At 37.3% G+C, this 10,245-nt stretch overlaps 1 protein-coding gene across 2 annotated transcripts; it reads right to left on the bottom strand.

The window, feature by feature from the left end:
* Window positions 1–5,855: 5,855 nt before the first annotated feature.
* LOC147891793 (deSI-like protein At4g17486) lies at window positions 5,856–9,847 on the bottom strand. 2 transcript variants are annotated; one of them, XM_087388716.1, is made up of 4 exons: window positions 9,604–9,847; window positions 7,911–8,172; window positions 6,434–6,501; window positions 5,856–6,329 (listed from the first exon to the last, which is right to left on the bottom strand). In XM_087388716.1, the coding sequence occupies exons 1-4, from the start codon at window positions 9,811–9,813 to the stop codon at window positions 5,997–5,999; spliced, it is 873 nt and encodes a 290-aa protein (XP_087244842.1). In that variant the 5' UTR covers window positions 9,814–9,847; the 3' UTR covers window positions 5,856–5,996. The 2 variants fall into 2 exon arrangements, with proteins under 2 accessions (XP_087244842.1, XP_087244843.1); XM_087388717.1 differs by having other exon boundaries at window positions 6,059–6,329; window positions 6,438–6,501.
* Window positions 9,848–10,245: the final 398 nt, after the last annotated feature.

The raw sequence follows: 10,245 nt of genomic DNA, 5'->3' as shown, positions 1-10,245 counted from the left end.
TCAAGAATGCATTTCTCAATGGTTATCTAGACGAGGAAATCTACATGCAACAACCCACAGGTTATGTTGAACCAGGAAAGGAGAAAAAGATTTACAATCTCAAGAAAAGTCTCTACGGCTTAAATCAAGCACCCAAAAGTTGGTACATTAGAATTGACAAGTATTTTGCTGATCTGGATACATGAAGTCCAATGCAGATCCTGAAGAAGTTTCATATGGCAGATTGCAAGATTGCAGCCACTCCCATGGAACAGAGTTTGAAACTTACTAAAGATTCAAAAAAGCCTACAGTCAATGACAGATACTACAGGCAGCTCATCGGATCTCTTATATATCTGACAATCACACGGCCAGATATTTGTTATGCAGTAAGCTCACTAGCACAGTTTATGGCAAATCCAAAACAGTCTCACTGGAATGCAGCCAAAAGAGTCTTGCGATACATCAGAGGTACAAGACACTTTGGGATAGAATACAGAGGAAGTCATCCACGGTTGCATGGATACTGTGACAGTGACTATGCCGGAGATCATGAGACCAGGAGATCGACATAGGGATATGCATTTTCCCTTGGCCAAGGTGCTATATCATGGTTGTCAAACAAACAACCAACTGTTTCTTTGTCTTCGACTGAAGCAGAATATAGAGCACTCACTACAAGTGCATGTGAGGCTATATGGCTCATAAGACTATTGTCAGAAACAGATTACTTTGATGAGTCAAAGCCAACAACAATATACTGTGATAATCAATCGGCTCAAGCATTGGCCAAAAATCCAGTATATCACTCTAGGACAAAGCACATTGATGCCAGAGAGCACTTCATCAGAGAAAGAGTGTTACTTGGTGACATCACACTGCAGCATTGTGATAGCAAAGAAAATGTTGCAGACATCTTTACCAAACCACTCGATAAAGAGCTATTCGAGAAACACCGACTAGCTCTTGGTTTGAAACAGAGGAAGGACATTCCCATTAAAGGGGTGTGATGGAATGTAATGCTCAGTCCTTCTTCGATTCCCCAGAATCATCATCTTGAGGGAAGGCCTACTTCATGATGTTGATCTTGAGGGAAGGTGTTGAGAGTTCACGCTCAACATCATGTGATCATGTGTGCATAGCACCATCACGTGATCATATGTGCATAGCACTAACCTTATAGAGTGCTATAAAGGAAAGGGTTAATCCCCTAACCCTAACCCTAGAAGGGTTTGTATATATTCTATTTTTTCAACTAAATCTAGTGTACAGTTAGTCATTTGTGGTGTGCTCTCTAGCTGTGCCCTCTCTCCTCATCTCCACTCTTCTCCTCTCCCCTCCTCATATTTTGTCAGACAAGAGGTAGAAGACAATTGGAAGGAGAAGGCCAATGTCTTAGAAGTGTTTATGATCAGAAGACCCATTCACTTAAAGGGAAGAGCAGCACACTAGGCGAAGACTAGAAGTCTTCTGACCGAGTTCTGACCTGAGGCACTTTGAGTTTATTTAAAGGAGCAATTGCTCATCAAGACTTTCACATCTTCTATGATATGTAGAACAAAGACTTGGACTCTATTGTCATATTGGACTAGCATAAGGATTTCTTGTAAGAAAAACTAGAGCTCACATAGAAGGGCACGGAATGCATATCTACCAAGGTTTATATACACATCAAAGATCTATAGAAAAAAATCTTAGAACAAAGCATTGACCTTTCAAAGGACGAACTGTTGGAAGGAGATGAGAATGTGAAGGTAACCTAATAATGTGTTTAATTGGATTATTTTGATCATGCACTATGTGTTGTTTCTTTCTAACTTTTTGTTGGACATTCCTATTTTCTATCGAAGATGATAGCTTTGATCTAAGGTCACGTGAAGGTAAGGAGAGAGGTCTTGGTCAACTAGCTAGCCTTTCAAACTATATCAAGATGTTGTCTTTTGCAAAGATACTTATTTGTCATCGACAATTGAGCAATTATGGAGAGGATGCTTTTTTTCTTTCAAATGTTTATCAAAGTGTCTTGGTGGTCATCAGGCCAATTGGCAAAAAGACAAGATGATGTCGATTGAAAAATATTCTGCCTTGGATTTCTTTTTTAATTACCCTAGACAACAGAGCTCAAGGGCAAGTTATTTCCTCTCCTACACTACATATGCCCTTGCAAATGGTATTAGAAGTCCTATCCACTTGGATGGTTATGAAAAGCATTATTTTAGAGAGGTGGCTTTAACTCGAAAGGCCCAGTAGAGAGAAGTAGAGCAGCTGGAAGAAAAACAAGGCAAGGCTAGTCCAACTGGTTCAAATAGTGTAAGCATAGTAAATAGAGCAAAAACTGTAGTCACTACTTATATGTATTGAATTTGGAAATCGTAGTTGTTAAGTACATGTATTGAGTTTGCAAAACTTACATCATAAAGTCACTACTTTACTCTAGTAACTTTTACATTGTACTATTTGTTACTAAGTTTTAAAATCTATTTTTCCACTTTTGGCTCACAAAAGACTTTGAATGCCTCCATTCCATATGTTTCTATGCAGTTGTTGAGTTGTCCAAGATTTTTCTTCTTCTTTCTTTTTGGGCCATGTTGAAAGCTAGTTTAATTTGTGATGCTGCCACTTGTTTCTTAATTTGCAACCTTTGTAGTATACCTCAATAGAACCACTGAAAAACTTCCTTAAGACTATTAGCCTTTTGTGCTTCTTTCAAATGTTGTATGTGTCAGAAAAATGCATGCACTATAATGAGACTTCTCCTTTCCCTGAGTGGACCAAATTGTAGAGCATCCATAATTTTTGGATACATTTACCAAAAACAAGAAGTTAAATTCGTTTTTTTAGGAGGTGACATAAGGATATGCTAGTAAGGAATGAATTAATTTTTGTTACCATGTAGTGGGTTATGTTGCAATCTATCCATGCTTCTTTTATTGATTTTCCAAAATTCTTCAACTCTCTTCTAACGCATGGTTATCATTCTTGCTCCAAGTTTGTTTGTCAAAGATTATGAATAGCTTGTCTAATGATTTCTATAATTTTGATTTTAACATTTTGTGCAATTTCATTTGCCTCATGTTCTTTTACTTCATTATGTACAAGCTTCCAAATGCCATACTTCACTCTCAAAATAGATCTTAATTGCATGCCTGGCTTTCTTTTGCTTTGTGGTTGTGATAAAAACCTTCTAGCTTTGACTCCACCAATAATAAATGGCTTGATAGAGACCTCCTTTCAATTTGTTGACTTCTTAAGGTTTCCAAGGATTATACAGAGTGCTTTCCTTGCCACTCCCCTGCAATATGTAGAAAATATGTAATATAATCATCCACTTGCTAGTTGAGTAGGCCTCTTAACCTCCACACTTCTATAAACTTCGATAAGAGTACACATTTTATCCTCTGATCTTTCAAGTTTAATAACATTGCCTTGAAAATGGAGGTGTAGGCTTTCCTACTCGCTATCTATAAACTGTTACACAACTTTGTGCTTGACTGTTTCAAATTTCTTCTCCTCCAGCATACTTTTCATAACAGTAGTAAACAGTAAACCTTTCATTTGTTTTACTAGAACGCGGTTAGGATCAACATTCCCTAGTTGAGGCTCTAAGATTTTCCTACAACAAGCACACACAAGAGTTTTCTATCCTTAACTGCTATTATCATCAAGTGATCCTTGTCTTTGTGTTGCATTCAAAATAGCTAAACCAAAAGAAACTTATCTTGCTTCTTGAACTCTATGCTGGCATCCCCAATTACTAACTTTCAATTCTACAATGTTGCATATTTTTTATTTCTAAGTCTATCTCCCAATGGAGTGGATTTTGTTTTGGCTTTCCTCTACTCCTCATTTGTCTTCATGTGATCTTCGATCTCCTTCTATATTGCTCTTTCAATCTAGAGCTTTCTTTTATCTATTTCAATTTCATCCCTATCTCCTATTGGTACAAGGGCTTTTACATTTTTGCAACAACATATTGAGTTGTGATATATCCACGCAGTCACATATTGCCATCATCCACAAACTCCAACAGTATTGTCAAACTCAAAAATGAAGAAGTAGAGTTTCTAATTAAACATTTTGGATAAATGCATCCATCACACCATAAATCAATATGATATAAGCCTTATATCCTCATGTTCTCTCTTTGTGTAGCACCTTTTTACACAGGTGCATACTCTTCTTCTAAATCTGTATGAAAATGGTAGAGACTCTTCTTACTGGGTTGTTCTTCAATGGCGTGGTCACATGCTACCATTTTTTTTACAATGTTATCCCATTGCTTCACATGCTCATTAACTGTTTATAAAACTAAGTGTTGTCAATGGTAGTAAGGCTCCAAATTTTTTTAAAAACAAAGATAGATCAATTATGGGATTCTAGCACAAGAGCTAAATGTGTCTATTGGCATGAGGTAAGACTAAAAATCCGACATAAAGAGAGAGACAAAGAGAGACAGAGAGAGACAGAGAGAGCCTTTATTCTTGTTGTTTTGAAAGATTTTGTTTCTTGATTTGCTTGTTTATTTTTGCTTAGTCACCTTCTTCCTTTCTTTATTTCTAATTTTCTCTCTTTTCTTTATTTGACGTATTTTAGTAAGCACTGTGCAAGTCATTAGAAACCCAATATAGCTGGACACTAATGACGACATAAGTGTTGCTTTGCCTGCTAAGTATTTCTTCCTTTTGTTTTTCATTAAAGTTTTTGTTTACCTCTTTTTTCTTCTCTTTTATTTTCTATGTATATTTTTTATCTTTAGAACAATAAAAAAACTTAAATTTGTATGATTGGACATATTCTAGTCTTACAAAGGTATATATATATATATAACTTTAATGCAAAATCCATTTTGGCATATTTTAGAGAAGAATAAAGAAAAAAAATTAGAGAAGAGTTTTTATCTGTAGAACAAAAAAACTTAAATTTGTATGAGTGGACATATTAGAGTCTTACAAAGGTTTATATATAAATTGTGAATTTCTTACGAGGCCCCAAAATGAGTTCCTTTTTTCCTAGTTAATGCTTTGTTTGTTTTGGCATTTCACCTACTTTATACTTTGAAAGAGCATTTCAAAGAGACACATGTGGGAAGTATAGGAATCTACTTCTGCAAGCATGAATCTCCAAATGCCATAAAAATGAAGGTGTGAACACAAATATGAGCTACTTGCTTACTTCAGTCCATATAGAGAGACCTACGAGTTTCAAAAAACTTCTGTTTAAAAACTCAATGTAAGAGTTTTGAAATGCTTCAAGGCTTGAAAAATGAAATTTGTACCTATTGTGCATAAGTTGCTATGGTAAGTTACATCAAAGTACTAACAATGACTTCTAAACTGTTAATACAGTTTTGGACCGGGAAGTCTTCTCCTTCAAGGTTTAGGCTATTAGAAGCTAGATTCAATTATTGTAATATGAATTCTATAACCAGCTTTCTTAATCAAGTAGTGCAAAGGATACACCTTTAATATATAGATGAGGGGACATTTTTGAAAGTGCAGCCCTTAGAAGATTTCTGGTCTAGCAACCTGAGCAAAGTAACCACTCTTATTTACTTGTCAATTTTTATCTTTGTGACTCTTGTTGATAGATCAAATTATCTCAATAAACTTTATGCCTTTCATACGAGATAGAAATAAATGCCAGTCAGCATGTGGGCGTCAGGTGAGATACAAGACTTCAAGGACAAGAACCATGTTCTAAAGCTCGAAAAGCATTTGCATAACCTTAAACTTAAACATAAAGCTTCTTCATGTTTAGACATTGGATATTTAAATTTATAATTGAAAACATCTCAAGGTTTTAAAATATACGATGGGAATTCTCCTCGCAAAGAATATGAATTAGTCTCTTTGATACAGTTTTATGAAGGGCAATAGGGGTCTAACAAAACAGAGAAACATGTGAAAAGGTATGGAATTCTGTGAGATCCAGGACTGTAATGACAAAGACTGAATTCTACGTGCTTGGTATACAGTAGATGGAGGCATTAAAAGCATGCTGTAGACTTCTATGAACGTTTATATTGATGAGTTTGTACTAAACATAATATACATCCTTTTGTTATACCTCTTGACCTGTGACTTTTCCATAACGGTCTGTTCCTGAAGGTCTCGACAGTTTCTGGATGTGAAACTTGCAGGAGGTTTAAAAGAAAAGCAAAACACGTTTGTTCTATTCCTGATGGAAGCAACAGGAGGTTTCAAAAAAGACAAGAAAAACACGTTTGCTCTATTCCTGTTTGGGGCAACTGCCTCGGGATCTGGACTGATTGATGACGTTGAAGCACCACCCACCAAAAACCGATATGCAACTTTAAATGCAGAAACAATATCAGCCTTTGCCTGCCGGAGCTGCATGAATCGAAACACATGAATCATATAGAGGCAGCACACAATCTGCAAAAACTAGCATTGAAGTCTTGGCAAACATCAACAATCAAAAGCACATTCATTACCCACTTGACGGTGCTCTCGGCAACTTCCACAGCAACATCCCCAGCATGCGCAAAGCGATTTACCCAGGCTGATAATACCAAAAGTATAACTTAAGCTTTGTCTACATCAAACGGTCATTTTAGTCTATCACGAGCAGACACGTCCCATGAAAATCACATGTTCTAAATCAAAACTTTCAAAGCATTCATTTAGTCTGATCAACTAAGCACACGCATGAGAGACGTTCTACCCTCTTCTTTGTCATTCCTCTCCTCCTGCACCTCCTCATCCCTTCTCTCATTATCTCCTTCCATTCCCTCATCACCTACAATTTTTTCCCCCTCTTGAAAAGCCTTATTCCTTGCCATTGTCCTGTCTAGTTGCAATCTCTTCATTTCTTTCTCCAAGGAGTCTTGATCTTGGTATCCATCGCTGTGGGAGGATCATCTATTCAGCGTTATTAGCTCTAGGATCCTTCTGAATGACTGTACAGAAGATGTTCAGGGTGAAGTAGAACAGGAATGACAGTGTCAAGGGCTTGCACAGGTTATGGACTGAAAGCCACAAGCCATGAACACTAGCTCAGGAACAATCATAAAAATTGACCTGCATTAGAAATTGTTAACAAGAAATTGCAGCTTGAAAACTGCACTGACCCCAGCCCCTTGGCTATCGATGAAGTTGCTCTTGGAAAATATCGCTCTCAGATATGCTAGAAATCTTCTTAACTGAAATAAAACGCACAATAGCATGGCTATTCACGTCTGTTTCAAGGATGGAGGCTTCTTTAGATATATACTGTTTTACCCATAGGATAGTAGCTCCTAGCAATTTAAGGTACTCAAAATAGTCATTCCGGTAGCCATTGAATAATAGAACTGAGATAGCAAATTATAACATAAACTGAAAGTTATCATATGGTGTATTTCAAGAAAATGCCCTAAATTTAAATTTTAACAAAAAAGAACTGAAAGCATCACACAAAGACGGAAAATCTGTCAGCAGGCTATCCACCAACACCACCTCCTTGAAGCCATCTTCTGCCTTGGCTTACAGCGACTTCTGAAATGTATATTAGCCAAAAGGATTGGTTTGATTCTACCTGGAGTATTCTCTAAAGTCAATTAAGTGATAGTCACTATCCCTGGTCTATTCTCTACAGTCAATTACGTGATGCCAGTATCCTTTCTGCTGCAAGTTGCGGGTAGTGGAAGCATCAACATCCACGGAGACTTGGTCACTAATGTGTTTTCCAATAATTTATACCTTTTCTTTTCCCTTTCACAACTAACTTATTTCATCTCCTGTGTGTACTCAATTGTCCTTGCCTCACTGACCCATGAGATAAAGTAGACATTCTGGATCCTTTGTATAACAAAGCCCATTACGTGAGTTAATGCAGCATATATCACTACAACTACAACAAACCATACCACAAAAATGCAAAGAATAAACCCCACCCATTGAAAACAAATCATTTAGTATCTGAATTTGTACCAGGAAGCTTTTGTACACCAAGGCGTTCACAAAAAGAATCACAAAAGTGATTGCAGTTCCTTGACAGGAGATCATAAGAGTAGCCTGGCCATTCTCTCCCAAGTTCACACAAAATCTGTGTGACCTGGAGACGAGAAAGGGACGTTTGCCCGAGATAGATACTTTCACGGTATGAGTACATGAAATTTTCTTTTGGAGGACAACTGAACACGCCACTACCACTTTCACAGTATCCAAATGACCACTCCTCATGGTCATACACCTGTTGAGAACAAATCATCATAAAACCATGTTAGCAATGCATAACAGAAGCTTGATTGCCTAAAGGGAAGCGAGACACGCATGACGCATCACCAATGGGCCAATTTATGTCCTAAGAAGATTGCATCATGGAGACAGGACAGCTCTTTGTATGATTAAACTTGACAAAACACGAGCTCCCAAAAAAAGATACCGTACTAACTCCCAAAGTCAGACAAAACACATGGAAGCATTTGCATATAGATAACCTATAGCCGGTGTTTATGTCTTTCAGAAAGGAAAAGAAACTTCAAGAACAAAAACTTTTTGTAAAGGATACCAAAATCCCAAAAAGTGCATCAGCAAATGATGACGAGAGCGAGGGGACACTTTTTCACTAGAAAAAAAAAGTGCAGAAACATTTCACCTTTTGACATACAAAAAACTATGAACTTTTCGATGTAAAAGAAAAACTTAGCAAAAAGAGGGGGACACAAAGTAAACTCTCAAAGCTTAGTTCTCTCTACACTTTCCACTTCAAAGCATGCAGAAAATAGATGGCAAATCACAAAGCACCCACTTTGTAATCTGCCATTCATTCCATTTTGCAAACAGTATAATTAGAGAAGAGCAAGTAAAATGAGAAGTCACGATGTTGCTTTGCATTGTACATCAACCTTACGGTAGCGTGAAAAACCGAACGTTTCTCAGATGCTTATATGATCTGGATCCAGCTTTGATTATCCCACTTAAAATTGCAGTCATAACCATATATTTTAAGAAAGAAACAGCTAGGCACTTAATCTACAAGAATTAAATTGGTTTCATAGAGTCTCATATGACCTCTCTCTGTGTGAGACAAGCTTTGTGTACATCATATTCTATCCTCTGCACTACAAATACGAATGGCCTCAACAATCATAACTATGAAAGGTTCATATCAAGTTCATAGAATATAGTACCTGACAAAAAACAAAAACGCAAACAAAGATATCCAATATTTCAATTGGGCTGTAGAAAAAATATATAATGTCCTTAATTTTGTGTGTGTATGCAGGTCTTACACTTGAACATTTGGCGCATATCTGTTTTCTAGTTCTTTTCCAAAGAATCGATCTAGTAGCATGGTGAAATGCATGATTTCGTGGCAAATTAAATTCTCCTAACCTATGGCCTGATAGTCCCAATAACGGGGGTCACATCCCACATGAAGCAATGCTTAACAAAGTAAAAATGGATAGATTTTAAGCCATTGCCCATTAAAGTGGGTCTGGGTGCAAGAAGATGTTGCCTGCCAAGTAAAGCGGCCTTGAATAATTTCGATGGACGGAGAAATTTCAGGCAGTCTAGTCGCAAACAAGTATTGGCTAGAATGGCAGAAAACGTCATTTGTTACATGACTGACGCTGGCAGTCACGATGAGGAAGAATATAGCGGGATGAGGCAAGAGGACCTGCACAGAGCTGTGGAAAATGCCGCCGAGTCCAATGCCGTTGCGGAGGAGCTTGTTCAACTGCACGACAGCGGAAGTACGGTTGGTTACGTCGTAAACATGCACGAAAACGTCAGTCATGGCAAGGAAGGAAGACGTGGTGACAAAGAGAAGTGTGGAGTTTGGAGAATTGAAGGAGAAAGCTATGATTTTGCAGAGGCAGCGAACCATAAATTTGACGCCGTCATTGTCTGTTTTGGGCAGTTTTCATCGATGATGAAACATACTTTGGCATATACAGTATCGCCTTTGAAAGTCCCTTTGTTAAGGGCAGTTTTCATCAATTATGAAACATACTTTGGCATATACTGCACCATCTTTGAAAGCTCCTTTGTTAAGGTCGGCTAAAATGCATTTGAATTAACGGCTCTATTATTTTATTGGTTGCCTCTATTACTATTATCGTTATTGGTTCCCTCTCATTTGAGGGCTCTATTATTATTGGCCTTCCTCAAAGAAGTGAAATTACACTTTTTTTTAATTGCTCTATTATTTATTGCTTGCCTCACATTTACTCCTTTGAGAGCTCTATTATTATATCATTATTGGTTGCCTCTCATATGAGGGCTCTATTATTATTGGCCTCCTGAAACTCGTCTTAGA

Source organism: Dipteris shenzhenensis, chromosome 17 (genome assembly GCF_047967505.1).
Source record: "Dipteris shenzhenensis isolate YYH24624 ecotype China chromosome 17, Dip_SZ_1.0, whole genome shotgun sequence".
Lineage (NCBI taxonomy): Eukaryota > Viridiplantae > Streptophyta > Polypodiopsida > Gleicheniales > Dipteridaceae > Dipteris > Dipteris shenzhenensis.
Note: the sequence above shows the minus strand (reverse complement) of the source record. Positions and strands in the feature narration are given on the sequence as shown.

Bases quoted from the DNA above. Each gene is read 5' to 3' on its own strand.
- LOC147891793 (XM_087388716.1), bottom strand. From the start codon at position 9,813: ATGGTTCGCTGCCTCTGCAAAATCATAGCTTTCTCCTTCAATTCTCCA. The intron at 8,173-9,603 runs GTCCTCTTGCCT...TGTTCTCAACAG, and splicing joins TTTTCCACAGCTCTGTGCAG to GTGTATGACCATGAGGAGTG. The intron at 6,330-6,433 runs GTAATGAATGTG...CGATTCATGCAG, and splicing joins CCGAGAGCACCGTCAAGTGG to CTCCGGCAGGCAAAGGCTGA.